Below are 17,045 nucleotides of genomic sequence, written 5' to 3'. Positions count from 1 at the left end.
TCAATTTTGGTGAAGTTCTGAGTTTTCCTTTGGGATTTATAGGCTTTTTAGTGTATTTTGCCACGCCCCTTTTCTAAATGACCCTGTTACAGCCACGCAAATGCAAAAGTTCAACTTTTTTTTCGATAATTATTGATCTAGAGAGTCCAGAGAATTGTCCTAGACTGGTTTGGTTCCGATCGGGCGAAAAACCAGGGACTAGTTTGCAAAAGTAGGTTTTGGACAAAATTCAACATAGCAGAAAATTTTCCCTGCCTACATCAAAATCGGAGATAGCCATTTTGTCCGCCCTGAGCCAAGGATTCCAACGATATAAGACACTTGATCCTGGGACAAACAGTCTAAGAGTTATGAGCAATTTTGAACTTTTGGTTGCTGTAGCGCCACCTATGGGCCATTCGGGGTCATACTCTGATAGGTTGTCCCCAAACTGAGGCCTACCATCTGGCCAGGTTTCATGTCTCTAGGCCTTACGGTTTGGCCTGCACGATGCGTTTTACGAATCCTTACAATTGCAATAGGGTTTCAGCATTTCATGCTTGAACCCCTAATAAGAATGAAGGCTTTTTGCCAGTTATAGCGCCACCTATGGTCCGATCTCCATGAAACTCTGCATGCTTCCTCACCATGTTCTGACACATATGCTCATCAATTTTGGTGAAGTTCTGAGTTTTCCTTTGGGATTTATAGGCTTTTTAGTGTATTTTGCCACGCCCCTTTTCTAAATGACCCTGTTACAGCCACGCAAATGCAAAAGTTCAACTTTTTTTCGATAATTATTGATCTAGAGAGTCCAGAGAATTGTCCTAGACTGGTTTGGTTCCGATCGGGCGAAAAACCAGGGACTAGTTCGCAAAAGTAGGTTTTGGACAAAATTCAACATAGCAGAAAATTTTCCCTGCCTACATCAAAATCGGAGATAGCCATTTTGTCCGCCCTGAGCCAAGGATTCCAACGATATAAGACACTTGATCCTGGGACAAACAGTCTAAGAGTTATGAGCAATTTTGAACTTTTGGTTGCTGTAGCGCCACCTATGGGCCATTCGGGGTCATACTCTGATAGGTTGTCCCCAAACTGAGGCCTACCATCTGGCCAGGTTTCATGTCTCTAGGCCTTACGGTTTGGCCTGCACGATGCGTTTTACGAATCCTTACAATTACAATAGGGTTTCAGCATTTCATGCTTGAACCCCTAATAAGAATGAAGGCTTTTTGCCAGTTATAGCGCCACCTATGGTCCGATCTCCATGAAACTCTGCATGCTTCCTCACCATGTTCTGACACATATGCTCATCAATTTTGGTGAAGTTCTGAGTTTTCCTTTGGGATTTATAGGCTTTTTAGTGTATTTTGCCACGCCCCTTTTCTAAATGACCCTGTTACAGCCACGCAAATGCAAAAGTTCAACTTTTTTTTCGATAATTATTGATCTAGAGAGTCCAGAGAATTGTCCTAGACTGGTTTGGTTCCGATCGGGCGAAAAACCAGGGACTAGTTTGCAAAAGTAGGTTTTGGACAAAATTCAACATAGCAGAAAATTTTCCCTGCCTACATCAAAATCGGAGATAGCCATTTTGTCCGCCCTGAGCCAAGGATTCCAACGATATAAGACACTTGATCCTGGGACAAACAGTCTAAGAGTTATGAGCAATTTTGAACTTTTGGTTGCTGTAGCGCCACCTATGGGCCATTCGGGGTCATACTCTGATAGGTTGTCCCCAAACTGAGGCCTACCATCTGGCCAGGTTTCATGTCTCTAGGCCTTACGGTTTGGCCTGCACGATGCGTTTTACGAATCCTTACAATTGCAATAGGGTTTCAGCATTTCATGCTTGAACCCCTAATAAGAATGAAGGCTTTTTGCCAGTTATAGCGCCACCTATGGTCCGATCTCCATGAAACTCTGCATGCTTCCTCACCATGTTCTGACACATATGCTCATCAATTTTGGTGAAGTTCTGAGTTTTCCTTTGGGATTTATAGGCTTTTTAGTGTATTTTGCCACGCCCCTTTTCTAAATGACCCTGTTACAGCCACGCAAATGCAAAAGTTCAACTTTTTTTCGATAATTATTGATCTAGAGAGTCCAGAGAATTGTCCTAGACTGGTTTGGTTCCGATCGGGCAAAAAACCAGGGACTAGTTCGCAAAAGTAGGTTTTGGACAAAATTCAACATAGCAGAAAATTTTCCCTGCCTACATCAAAATCGGAGATAGCCATTTTGTCCGCCCTGAGCCAAGGATTCCAACGATATAAGACACTTGATCCTGGGACAAACAGTCTAAGAGTTATGAGCAATTTTGAACTTTTGGTTGCTGTAGCGCCACCTATGGGCCATTCAGGGTCATACTCTGATAGGTTGTCCCCAAACTGAGGCCTACCATCTGGCCAGGTTTCATGTCTCTAGGCCTTACGGTTTGGCCTGCACGATGCGTTTTACGAATCCTTACAATTACAATAGGGTTTCAGCATTACATGCTTGAACCCCTAATAAGAATGAAGGCTTTTTGCCAGTTATAGCGCCACCTATGGTCCGATCTCCATGAAACTCTGCATGCTTCCTCACCATGTTCTGACACATATGCTCATCAATTTTGGTGAAGTTCTGAGTTTTCCTTTGGGATTTATAGGCTTTTTAGTGTATTTTGCCACGCCCCTTTTCTAAATGACCCTGTTACAGCCACGCAAATGCAAAAGTTCAACTTTTTTTTCGATAATTATTGATCTAGAGAGTCCAGAGAATTGTCCTAGACTGGTTTGGTTCCGATCGGGCGAAAAACCAGGGACTAGTTTGCAAAAGTAGGTTTTGGACAAAATTCAACATAGCAGAAAATTTTCCCTGCCTACATCAAAATCGGAGATAGCCATTTTGTCCGCCCTGAGCCAAGGATTCCAACGATATAAGACACTTGATCCTGGGACAAACAGTCTAAGAGTTATGAGCAATTTTGAACTTTTGGTTGCTGTAGCGCCACCTATGGGCCATTCGGGGTCATACTCTGATAGGTTGTCCCCAAACTGAGGCCTACCATCTGGCCAGGTTTCATGTCTCTAGGCCTTACGGTTTGGCCTGCACGATGCGTTTTACGAATCCTTACAATTGCAATAGGGTTTCAGCATTTCATGCTTGAACCCCTAATAAGAATGAAGGCTTTTTGCCAGTTATAGCGCCACCTATGGTCCGATCTCCATGAAACTCTGCATGCTTCCTCACCATGTTCTGACACATATGCTCATCAATTTTGGTGAAGTTCTGAGTTTTCCTTTGGGATTTATAGGCTTTTTAGTGTATTTTGCCACGCCCCTTTTCTAAATGACCCTGTTACAGCCACGCAAATGCAAAAGTTCAACTTTTTTTCGATAATTATTGATCTAGAGAGTCCAGAGAATTGTCCTAGACTGGTTTGGTTCCGATCGGGCGAAAAACCAGGGACTAGTTTGCAAAAGTAGGTTTTGGACAAAATTCAACATAGCAGAAAATTTTCCCTGCCTACATCAAAATCGGAGATAGCCATTTTGTCCGCCCTGAGCCAAGGATTCCAACGATATAAGACACTTGATCCTGGGACAAACAGTCTAAGAGTTATGAGCAATTTTGAACTTTTGGTTGCTGTAGCGCCACCTATGGGCCATTCGGGGTCATACTCTGATAGGTTGTCCCCAAACTGAGGCCTACCATCTGGCCAGGTTTCATGTCTCTAGGCCTTACGGTTTGGCCTGCACGATGCGTTTTACGAATCCTTACAATTACAATAGGGTTTCAGCATTTCATGCTTGAACCCCTAATAAGAATGAAGGCTTTTTGCCAGTTATAGCGCCACCTATGGTCCGATCTCCATGAAACTCTGCATGCTTCCTCACCATGTTCTGACACATATGCTCATCAATTTTGGTGAAGTTCTGAGTTTTCCTTTGGGATTTATAGGCTTTTTAGTGTATTTTGCCACGCCCCTTTTCTAAATGACCCTGTTACAGCCACGCAAATGCAAAAGTTCAATTTTTTTTCGATAATTATTGATCTAGAGAGTCCAGAGAATTGTCCTAGACTGGTTTGGTTCCGATCGGGCGAAAAACCAGGGACTAGTTTGCAAAAGTAGGTTTTGGACAAAATTCAACATAGCAGAAAATTTTCCCTGCCTACATCAAAATCGGAGATAGCCATTTTGTCCGCCCTGAGCCAAGGATTCCAACGATATAAGACACTTGATCCTGGGACAAACAGTCTAAGAGTTATGAGCAATTTTGAACTTTTGGTTGCTGTAGCGCCACCTATGGGCCATTCGGGGTCATACTCTGATAGGTTGTCCCCAAACTGAGGCCTACCATCTGGCCAGGTTTCATGTCTCTAGGCCTTACGGTTTGGCCTGCACGATGCGTTTTACGAATCCTTACAATTGCAATAGGGTTTCAGCATTTCATGCTTGAACCCCTAATAAGAATGAAGGCTTTTTGCCAGTTATAGCGCCACCTATGGTCCGATCTCCATGAAACTCTGCATGCTTCCTCACCATGTTCTGACACATATGCTCATCAATTTTGGTGAAGTTCTGAGTTTTCCTTTGGGATTTATAGGCTTTTTAGTGTATTTTGCCACGCCCCTTTTCTAAATGACCCTGTTACAGCCACGCAAATGCAAAAGTTCAACTTTTTTTCGATAATTATTGATCTAGAGAGTCCAGAGAATTGTCCTAGACTGGTTTGGTTCCGATCGGGCAAAAAACCAGGGACTAGTTCGCAAAAGTAGGTTTTGGACAAAATTCAACATAGCAGAAAATTTTCCCTGCCTACATCAAAATCGGAGATAGCCATTTTGTCCGCCCTGAGCCAAGGATTCCAACGATATAAGACACTTGATCCTGGGACAAACAGTCTAAGAGTTATGAGCAATTTTGAACTTTTGGTTGCTGTAGCGCCACCTATGGGCCATTCGGGGTCATACTCTGATAGGTTGTCCCCAAACTGAGGCCTACCATCTGGCCAGGTTTCATGTCTCTAGGCCTTACGGTTTGGCCTGCACGATGCGTTTTACGAATCCTTACAATTGCAATAGGGTTTCAGCATTTCATGCTTGAACCCCTAATAAGAATGAAGGCTTTTTGCCAGTTATAGCGCCACCTATGGTCCGATCTCCATGAAACTCTGCATGCTTCCTCACCATGTTCTGACACATATGCTCATCAATTTTGGTGAAGTTCTGAGTTTTCCTTTGGGATTTATAGGCTTTTTAGTGTATTTTGCCACGCCCCTTTTCTAAATGACCCTGTTACAGCCACGCAAATGCAAAAGTTCAACTTTTTTTCGATAATTATTGATCTAGAGAGTCCAGAGAATTGTCCTAGACTGGTTTGGTTCCGATCGGGCAAAAAACCAGGGACTAGTTCGCAAAAGTAGGTTTTGGACAAAATTCAACATAGCAGAAAATTTTCCCTGCCTACATCAAAATCGGAGATAGCCATTTTGTCCGCCCTGAGCCAAGGATTCCAACGATATAAGACACTTGATCCTGGGACAAACAGTCTAAGAGTTATGAGCAATTTTGAACTTTTGGTTGCTGTAGCGCCACCTATGGGCCATTCAGGGTCATACTCTGATAGGTTGTCCCCAAACTGAGGCCTACCATCTGGCCAGGTTTCATGTCTCTAGGCCTTACGGTTTGGCCTGCACGATGCGTTTTACGAATCCTTACAATTACAATAGGGTTTCAGCATTACATGCTTGAACCCCTAATAAGAATGAAGGCTTTTTGCCAGTTATAGCGCCACCTATGGTCCGATCTCCATGAAACTCTGCATGCTTCCTCACCATGTTCTGACACATATGCTCATCAATTTTGGTGAAGTTCTGAGTTTTCCTTTGGGATTTATAGGCTTTTTAGTGTATTTTGCCACGCCCCTTTTCTAAATGACCCTGTTACAGCCACGCAAATGCAAAAGTTCAACTTTTTTTTCGATAATTATTGATCTAGAGAGTCCAGAGAATTGTCCTAGACTGGTTTGGTTCCGATCGGGCGAAAAACCAGGGACTAGTTTGCAAAAGTAGGTTTTGGACAAAATTCAACATAGCAGAAAATTTTCCCTGCCTACATCAAAATCGGAGATAGCCATTTTGTCCGCCCTGAGCCAAGGATTCCAACGATATAAGACACTTGATCCTGGGACAAACAGTCTAAGAGTTATGAGCAATTTTGAACTTTTGGTTGCTGTAGCGCCACCTATGGGCCATTCGGGGTCATACTCTGATAGGTTGTCCCCAAACTGAGGCCTACCATCTGGCCAGGTTTCATGTCTCTAGGCCTTACGGTTTGGCCTGCACGATGCGTTTTACGAATCCTTACAATTGCAATAGGGTTTCAGCATTTCATGCTTGAACCCCTAATAAGAATGAAGGCTTTTTGCCAGTTATAGCGCCACCTATGGTCCGATCTCCATGAAACTCTGCATGCTTCCTCACCATGTTCTGACACATATGCTCATCAATTTTGGTGAAGTTCTGAGTTTTCCTTTGGGATTTATAGGCTTTTTAGTGTATTTTGCCACGCCCCTTTTCTAAATGACCCTGTTACAGCCACGCAAATGCAAAAGTTCAACTTTTTTTCGATAATTATTGATCTAGAGAGTCCAGAGAATTGTCCTAGACTGGTTTGGTTCCGATCGGGCGAAAAACCAGGGACTAGTTTGCAAAAGTAGGTTTTGGACAAAATTCAACATAGCAGAAAATTTTCCCTGCCTACATCAAAATCGGAGATAGCCATTTTGTCCGCCCTGAGCCAAGGATTCCAACGATATAAGACACTTGATCCTGGGACAAACAGTCTAAGAGTTATGAGCAATTTTGAACTTTTGGTTGCTGTAGCGCCACCTATGGGCCATTCGGGGTCATACTCTGATAGGTTGTCCCCAAACTGAGGCCTACCATCTGGCCAGGTTTCATGTCTCTAGGCCTTACGGTTTGGCCTGCACGATGCGTTTTACGAATCCTTACAATTACAATAGGGTTTCAGCATTTCATGCTTGAACCCCTAATAAGAATGAAGGCTTTTTGCCAGTTATAGCGCCACCTATGGTCCGATCTCCATGAAACTCTGCATGCTTCCTCACCATGTTCTGACACATATGCTCATCAATTTTGGTGAAGTTCTGAGTTTTCCTTTGGGATTTATAGGCTTTTTAGTGTATTTTGCCACGCCCCTTTTCTAAATGACCCTGTTACAGCCACGCAAATGCAAAAGTTCAATTTTTTTTCGATAATTATTGATCTAGAGAGTCCAGAGAATTGTCCTAGACTGGTTTGGTTCCGATCGGGCGAAAAACCAGGGACTAGTTTGCAAAAGTAGGTTTTGGACAAAATTCAACATAGCAGAAAATTTTCCCTGCCTACATCAAAATCGGAGATAGCCATTTTGTCCGCCCTGAGCCAAGGATTCCAACGATATAAGACACTTGATCCTGGGACAAACAGTCTAAGAGTTATGAGCAATTTTGAACTTTTGGTTGCTGTAGCGCCACCTATGGGCCATTCGGGGTCATACTCTGATAGGTTGTCCCCAAACTGAGGCCTACCATCTGGCCAGGTTTCATGTCTCTAGGCCTTACGGTTTGGCCTGCACGATGCGTTTTACGAATCCTTACAATTGCAATAGGGTTTCAGCATTTCATGCTTGAACCCCTAATAAGAATGAAGGCTTTTTGCCAGTTATAGCGCCACCTATGGTCCGATCTCCATGAAACTCTGCATGCTTCCTCACCATGTTCTGACACATATGCTCATCAATTTTGGTGAAGTTCTGAGTTTTCCTTTGGGATTTATAGGCTTTTTAGTGTATTTTGCCACGCCCCTTTTCTAAATGACCCTGTTACAGCCACGCAAATGCAAAAGTTCAACTTTTTTTCGATAATTATTGATCTAGAGAGTCCAGAGAATTGTCCTAGACTGGTTTGGTTCCGATCGGGCAAAAAACCAGGGACTAGTTCGCAAAAGTAGGTTTTGGACAAAATTCAACATAGCAGAAAATTTTCCCTGCCTACATCAAAATCGGAGATAGCCATTTTGTCCGCCCTGAGCCAAGGATTCCAACGATATAAGACACTTGATCCTGGGACAAACAGTCTAAGAGTTATGAGCAATTTTGAACTTTTGGTTGCTGTAGCGCCACCTATGGGCCATTCGGGGTCATACTCTGATAGGTTGTCCCCAAACTGAGGCCTACCATCTGGCCAGGTTTCATGTCTCTAGGCCTTACGGTTTGGCCTGCACGATGCGTTTTACGAATCCTTACAATTACAATAGGGTTTCAGCATTTCATGCTTGAACCCCTAATAATAATCATCAGGTCTTTCTTCAGCACATTTACTGCGGTTACGGCAAAGACTGACGCAGCATTTCAGCAACTTATTCAATCTTCCATCTTTTCTAAACAAAACAAGCTGTTTCCAGGACGAGCTCGTGGCAGGACACGGAGTGAAAGGGGTTTTCCCAAATACACCTGCGGAGGCGTTAAACCCGGCTCAAACTCCTGGAATCTGCCCTGACATTAACATGAGCATTAACCTGCGTCGAGCTCGGCGTTTATAGAGTCTCTCTGTGCCAGTCCAGAGGCCTGTAAAGACGGCCCACCCTTACATAAACACCCCATCACGGATCATGGGTTCTGCTTTAGCTTTCGGGCATCGAGCCGCATTCCACCCGTCCCACACACACGGGCCAGAGCGCTTCCTGCAGGACGCAGATGTCTCACCTGGTTTTTGCACCTTGTGAAAAAGTCAGCGGAGCCGAAAACCACCCCTGGAGTATTTACTCCAGAGCGCGACCCCTCGGCGGGGTTATGTCCAGTGTTTACACTCGCATGATTGGTGGCTCTTCCTGTCACAGGACCACTTCATAAAGACAGCACTTAAATTCTTCAGTCGTCTTGCGGAGAGACGCGCTGGATAAACACCGTAAATAGCTTGCTCGTCAGGTCAGCTATAAATAACTCCAGTCCTCTGGATGGTCCAAAGGTATTTACACCGGACACCAATGATCGGGATTTTAGAGAGTTTGTTGTCCTCGTAGGGAAAAGAGTAGCCTTCACATACTGCCTAATATCTCACAGAAGAAAGATCCAAAATACATAACAACAAATAGGGATCGACCGATATGGATTTTTTAGTGCCAATGCGATTTTTTTTCCATCAGCCTAAGCCGATGAGCGATACGAGCTGCCGATTTTCTTAAGCCGATATTGCTTTTGCTCCCTCATCATAAAAATGACACAATGATCATGATGATAATTTAAAATTTACAATTTAAAAAAAGGAACATTTATTAAAACAATATTTAACAACTAGTAAAAACAGGTGAGGTAGAACAAGAAAAAAAAAAAAGAGTTTGTGGTGAAAATAAATTCTGAAAATAAATATTTAAGCATAAATAAAATAATTACACTATTGCACAGTATCAACAAGCGAGCAGCATAATAAAGTGCACACTGACTGTACTATACTTCATTTAAAACTATTTACAACCTAGTCATTTAATGTTACACTCTAAAAAATGCTGGGTTAAAAATAACCCAAGTTGGGTTGAATATGGGCTAACCCAGCAATTGGGTTGTTTTGACCCAGCGGTTGGGTTAAATGTTTGCTTAAAACAACCCAATTGATGGGTTAGTCCATTTTCAACCCAACTTGGGTTATTTTTAACCCAGCACTGTTTAGAGTGTAGGTGTAACTTAATCTCTTGTAGAGCAACACCAGCGGTAATTCAGGAAAAAATCTCCCAATGCTCCACGTGAAACTTCAGTCTTTCCACCTTTTACCATCGTGTCAATTCTCAATTGATTTTGATTAATATGCGCGAGGGAGAGCGAGACAGTTTGAAGACGGTGAGAGCTGCCCTGTGGACGCCTGTCTGGAAATATATCCGATATATCGGTCTAACACTAATAACAAATATATATATACACTGACTGACAGGTGAAGTGAATAACACTGATGATCTCTGTTAGTGGGTGGGATATATTAGGCAGCAAGTGAACATTTTGTCCTCAGATTGTCCTTGATGTGTTAGAAGCAGGAAAAATGGGCAAGCGTAAGGATTTGAGCGAGTTTGGCAAGGGCCAGATTGTGACAGGGGTTTTCAAACTGGGGTCCTCCAGAAGGTTCTAAGGGGTCCCCGGAAAATTTCAGAGGATAAATAGACAAAGCAAGTCTAATTAATATTCAAACTATTTCATTTCTAAATGTTTCTCTCCATATACATACTTTCTAGAATTGTATGTGTTTTCATTGTAGTGAGTTTTTCTCACTATGGTCCCCTTTGTCTCGCTCACTGGGGTTGTAAGGCAGTTTTCTTAACGCAGTACGTAAACTGCTTACATACATTTAATATGAAAGTTGCTTTTACAAGTAATTTTTAGTTGAAAACGTTCTTCTTCAGGTTTATACATCCAATATTAAGTATAGAGAACCGGCCACAGGGTCATGGAGGACCAGTGGAGAACCGGCCACAGGGTCATGAAGAACCAGTGGAGAACCGGCCACAGGGTCATGAAGAACCAGTGGAGAACCGGCCACAGGGTCATGAAGAACCAGTGGAGAACCGGCCACAGGGTCATGAAGAACCAGTGGAGAACCGGCCACAGGGTCATGAAGGACCAGTGGAGAACCGGCCACAGGGTCATGAAGAACCAGTGGAGAACCGGCCACAGAGTCATGAAGGACCAGTGGAGAACCGGCCACAGGGTCATGAAGGACCAGTGGAGAACCGGCCACAGGGTCATGAAGGACCAGTGGAGAACCGGCCACAGGGTCATGAAGGACCAGTGGAGAACCGGCCACAGGGTCATGAAGGACCAGTGGAGAACCGGCCACAGGGTCATGAAGGACCAGTGGAGAACCGGCCACAGGGTCATGGAGGACCAGTGGAGAACCGGCCACAGGGTCATGAAGGACCAGTGGAGAACCGGCCACAGGGTCATGAAGGACCAGTGGAGAACCGGCCACAGGGTCATGAAGGACCAGTGGAGAACCGGCCACAGGGTCATGGAGGACCAGTGGAGAACCGGCCACAGGGTCATGAAGAACCAGAGGAGAACCGGCCACAGGGTCATGGAGGACCAGAGGAGAACCGGCCACAGGGTCATGGAGGACCAGTGGAGAACCGGCCACAGGGTCATGAAGGACCAGTGGAGAACCGGCCACAGGATCATGAAGAACCAGTGGAGAACCGACCACAGGGTCATGAAGAACCAGTGGAGAACCGGCCACAGGGTCATGAAGAACCAGTGGAGAACCGGCCACAGGATCATGAAGAACCAGTGGAGAACCGACCACAGGGTCATGAAGGACCAGTGGAGAACCGGCCACAGGATCATGAAGAACCAGTGGAGAACCGACCACAGGGTCATGAAGAACCAGTGGAGAACCGGCCACAGGGTCATGGAGGACCAGTGGAGAACCGGCCACAGGATCATGAAGAACCAGTGGAGAACCGGCCACAGGGTCATGAAGGACCAGTGGAGAACCGGCCACAGGATCATGAAGAACCAGTGGAGAACCGACCACAGGGTCATGAAGAACCAGTGGAGAACCGGCCACAGGGTCATGGAGGACCAGTGGAGAACCGGCCACAGGATCATGAAGAACCAGTGGAGAACCGACCACAGGGTCATGAAGAACCAGTGGAGAACCGGCCACAGGGTCATGAAGAACCAGTGGAGAACCGGCCACAGGGTCATGAAGAACCAGTGGAGAACCGGCCACAGGGTCATGAAGGACCAGTGGAGAACCGGCCACAGGGTCATGAAGAACCAGTGGAGAACCGGCCACAGGGTCATGAAGGACCAGTGGAGAACCGGCCACAGGGTCATGAAGGACCAGTGGAGAACCGGCCACAGAGTCATGAAGGACCAGTGGAGAACCGGCCACAGGGTCATGAAGAACCAGTGGAGAACCGGCCACAGGGTCATGAAGGACCAGTGGAGAACCGGCCACAGGGTCATGAAGGACCAGTGGAGAACCGGCCACAGGGTCATGAAGGACCAGTGGAGAACCGGCCACAGGGTCATGGAGGACCAGTGGAGAACCGGCCACAGGGTCATGAAGAACCAGAGGAGAACCGGCCACAGGGTCATGGAGGACCAGAGGAGAACCGGCCACAGGGTCATGGAGGACCAGTGGAGAACCGGCCACAGGGTCATGAAGGACCAGTGGAGAACCGGCCACAGGATCATGAAGAACCAGTGGAGAACCGACCACAGGGTCATGAAGAACCAGTGGAGAACCGGCCACAGGGTCATGAAGAACCAGTGGAGAACCGGCCACAGGGTCATGAAGAACCAGTGGAGAACCGGCCACAGGGTCATGAAGAACCAGTGGAGAACCGGCCACAGGGTCATGGAGGACCAGAGGAGAACCGGCCACAGGGTCATGGAGGACCAGAGGAGAACCGGCCACAGGGTCATGGAGGACCAGAGGAGAACCGGCCACAGGGTCATGGAGGACCAGTGGAGAACCGGCCACAGGGTCATGAAGGACCAGTGGAGAACCGGCCACAGGATCATGAAGAACCAGTGGAGAACCGGCCACAGGGTCATGAAGAACCAGTGGAGAACCGGCCACAGGGTCATGAAGAACCAGTGGAGAACCGGCCACAGGGTCATGAAGAACCAGTGGAGAACCGGCCACAGGGTCATGAAGAACCAGTGGAGAACCGGCCACAGGGTCATGAAGAACCAGTGGAGAACCGGCCACAGGGTCATGAAGAACCAGTGGAGAACCGGCCACAGGGTCATGAAGGACCAGTGGAGAACCGGCCACAGGATCATGAAGAACCAGTGGAGAACCGGACACAGGGTCATGAAGAACCAGAGGAGAACCGGCCACAGGGTCATGAAGAACCAGTGGAGAACCGGCCACAGGGTCATGAAGGACCAGTGGAGAACCGGCCACAGGGTCATGGAGGACCAGTGGAGAACCGGCCACAGGGTCATGAAGGACCAGTGGAGAACCGGCCACAGGGTCATGAAGGACCAGTGGAGAACCGGCCACAGGGTCATGAAGGACCAGTGGAGAACCGGCCACAGGGTCATGAAGGACCAGTGGAGAACCGGCCACAGGCTCATGGAGGACCAGTGGAGAACCGGCCACAGGGTCATGGAGGACCAGTGGAGAACCGGCCACAGGGTCATGGAGGACCAGTGGAGAACCGGCCACAGGGTCATGAAGGACCAGTGGAGAACCGGCCACAGGGTCATGAAGGACCAGTGGAGAACCGGCCACAGGGTCATGGAGGACCAGTGGAGAACCGGCCACAGGGTCATGAAGGACCAGTGGAGAACCGGCCACAGGGTCATGGAGGACCAGTGGAGAACCGGCCACAGGGTCATGGAGGACCAGTGGAGAACCGGCCACAGGGTCATGGAGGACCAGTGGAGAACCGGCCACAGGGTCATGGAGGACCAGTGGAGAACCGGCCACAGGGTCATGGAGGACCAGTGGAGAACCGGCCACAGGGTCATGGAGGACCAGTGGAGAACCGGCCACAGGGTCATGGAGGACCAGTGGAGAACCGGCCACAGGGTCATGGGCGGCCGAGGCTCATTGATGCCCATGTGGGTCGATCAAACAGACGAGCTACTGGAGCTCAAACTGCTCCAGAAGTTAATGCTGGTTCTGATAGAAAGGTGTCATAATACACAGAGCATCCCAGTCTGTTGTATATTGGGCGGCACAGCCGCTGACCAGTGCCCATGTTGACCCCTGACCCCGCCCAAAGCACCAACAGTGGCCCGTGAGCATCAGAACTGGACCACGGAGCAATGGAAGGAGGAGGATGTGACTTTGACCCGTCTCACCTACCTCAGCATTGTTGAGCCCATGTCCAGCCTTTCATGGAGACGGTTTTCCCTGTGGCTGTGGCTCTTTCAGCAGATAATGCGCCGCCACAAAGCACAAATGCTTCAGGAATGGTTTGAGGAGCACAACGACAAGTTTGAGTCCAAATTTCCCAGATCTCAATCCAATCGAGCATCTGTGGGATGAGCTGAACAAACAAGTCCGATCCATGGCGGCCCCACCTCGCAACTTACAGGACTTAAAGGATCTGCTGCTAACATCTTGGTGCCAGATACCACAGCACACCTTCAGGGGTAATGTTATGCCTGATCAGTGCATTCATTTGAAAATGTGCAAAGCAATCATTAAATAATTATTTATTATATATAAAATGTATATGAAATAACTAAATTATATTAAAATAATTATAATATTTGGTTTGCAATAATGAAAGCCCTCATGTCAGGTGATGTTATTGTTCTGTAAAGTCCGATGTGAGACATTGAGCAGTAAGTGAGCGGGTGGGAATGTCAGTAATGATCACACACACTATAAGACGAATGCTTCATGCCATCCTGTCAGCTTTAGGACCTGAAGCGACCCGGGTGGAGTCCATTAGCCTTACGCTGTCATGACAGCAGATGGAGCGAGGCGGAGCACTGGGACGGAGAAACACACTCAACGCCAGTCAGATGAGATCCGTCTCACAACCGCTCTGACCTCAGATCAGCCTGTGTCATTCCAGCTCACGGGTGGAGGAAGAACACCTTCCCCTCGCTTCCAGAGGGACAGACAGGCGGAGCGTTTCTTTCCTGGCCGCACTTTCACTGCTAATCTGACCACACAATTCATCAAGTCACTCAAGACCGCAAGTCTTCCAGACAATCACAGGACACGGCTTTACTGGGACGGGACGGTTCTCTCTCTTCTGGATACTGTGATTACAATACTTATTATGTTCATTTGTAATAATAATAATAATAATAATAATAATAATAATAATAATATTTATATACAGTACACAAACAGACACACACACACACACACACACACACTCAAAGACACGCACGCACACACACACACACACACACACACACACACACACACACATACTCAAAGACACGCACACACACACACACACACACACTCACACTCAAAGACACACACACACACTCAAAGACACACATGCACTCGAAGACACACACTCACACACACTCAAAGACACACACACACACACACACACACACACACACACACACACACTCAAAGACACACTCACACACACACAGATACACACACTCAAAGACACACACACACACACACACACACACACACACACACACACACACACACACACACACACACACACACACACACACACACACAGATACACACACTCAAAGACACACACACTCAAAGACACACATGCACTCAAAGACACACACGCACTCAAAGACACACACTCACACTAACACACTCAAAGACACGCACACACTAAAAGACAGTCTCAAAGACACACTCTCACACACACTCACACACACTCACACACACTCACACACACTCAAAGACATGCACACACACTAAAAGACACACTCAAAGACACACACTCACTCACACACACACACACACACACACTCAAAGACACGCACACACTAAAAGACACGCACACACTAAAAGACACACTCTCACACACACACACTCAAAGACACGCACACACTAAAAGACACACTCAAAGACACACTCTCACACACACACACACACGCACACTCAAAGACACGCACACACTCAAAGACACGCACACACTCAAAGACACGCACACACTAAAAGACACACTCAAAGACACTCTCACACACACACACACACACACACAGACACACACTCAAAGACACGCACACACTAAAAGCCACACACACACTCAAAAACACGCACACACTCAAAGACACGCACACACTAAAAGACACACTCAAAAACACGCACACACTCAAAGACACACTCAAAAACACGCACACACTCAAAGACACACTCAAAGACACACACTCACACACACACACACACACACACACACACACACACACACACACACACACACACACACACACACACACACACTCAAAGACACACTCACACACTCAAAGACACGCACACACTCACACAGAGACACACATATACATATATATATATATATATATATTTTTTTTTTAATTAAAGCTGAATAAAAATAAAAAACCCATGAAATTATAAAAACTAATTCAAATAAAAAAAATGTTTAGAAATAATAACATTAAAATCATATTGGTATAAAATAATAAATAAAAAAGTTTTGATAACGATTTGATATACATATATTTACACATTTGTTTAATTATACATAATATAATAATACTAATAATATAATAATGACCATTATATTATTAGTTCATTATTGCAGTTTAATATATACACACACACTGTATAACTGTACACTGTAAAAAAAAGTATAATGATAATGTATATGAAAATAAATGTGTAAAATAAAGCCTGTAATAATGACATAGCGCGTCAGATTAATGTATATATAAATCTATATTATAAGAGTGTGAGTTTGACGTGTGTGTCTGACATGTGTCAATCATACGTGCGGATCTGCGGCTCAGTCAACAGTAAATCAAGTCCATGCATGGCATCGCACGATCACATGATATCTGGTGATCTGGACACATTATAAGCACAGACTCAGCCCTTCAGGACTCACCGCATCGGCCACTTCGATCTCATAGAGCTTCTGAAGAGACTCCCGCTGGAAGAACAGCAGCTTCCCGTTCCCTTCGTCCTTCCTGACCGATGTTCCGGTCAGCAGCAGCTTATCATCCGGGCTGAAGCAGCAGTCCGTCCTGATCAAGGCAAAACACAGACATGTGACCGCTCACACTCATCATCAGCTGGACCAGCAATAACTGACCTCTGACATAATGCTCAGCCTTACAGAAACATTCAACATCATTTTAATTCACTGAAATAAGGCCGAAATATTAAAGGGTTAGTTCACCCAAAAATGAAAATTCTGTCATTAATTCCTCACCCTCATGTGGTTGGACACCCGTCAGACCTCCGTTCATATTCAGACACAAATGAAGATATTTTAGTGTAAAGCTGATGCTGAGAAAGGCTTCAGATAGGCCTCCATTGGCATTCAGTACATTTACACTCACAAGATCCATAAAAGGCACTTAAAACGTCGTTACAAAGTCCA

At 45.9% G+C, this 17,045-nt stretch overlaps 1 protein-coding gene across 1 annotated transcript in view; it reads right to left on the bottom strand.

Annotated features, from left to right (window-relative positions):
- Nucleotides 1–17,045, bottom strand: part of wdr70 (WD repeat domain 70) — a 194,588-nt gene that overhangs the window by 51,232 nt on the left and 126,311 nt on the right. The window contains exon 13 of the mRNA XM_079803825.1: nt 16,548–16,686. Within this exon, the coding sequence (XP_079659951.1) occupies nt 16,548–16,686 (139 nt within the window). The remainder of the gene's footprint in view (nt 1–16,547; nt 16,687–17,045) is intronic.

This window comes from Gobio gobio (genome assembly GCF_949357685.1).
Source record: "Gobio gobio genome assembly, chromosome: 22".
Classification (NCBI taxonomy): Eukaryota; Metazoa; Chordata; class Actinopteri; order Cypriniformes; family Gobionidae; genus Gobio; species Gobio gobio.
This window is presented reverse-complemented; position numbering and strand designations above follow the sequence as displayed.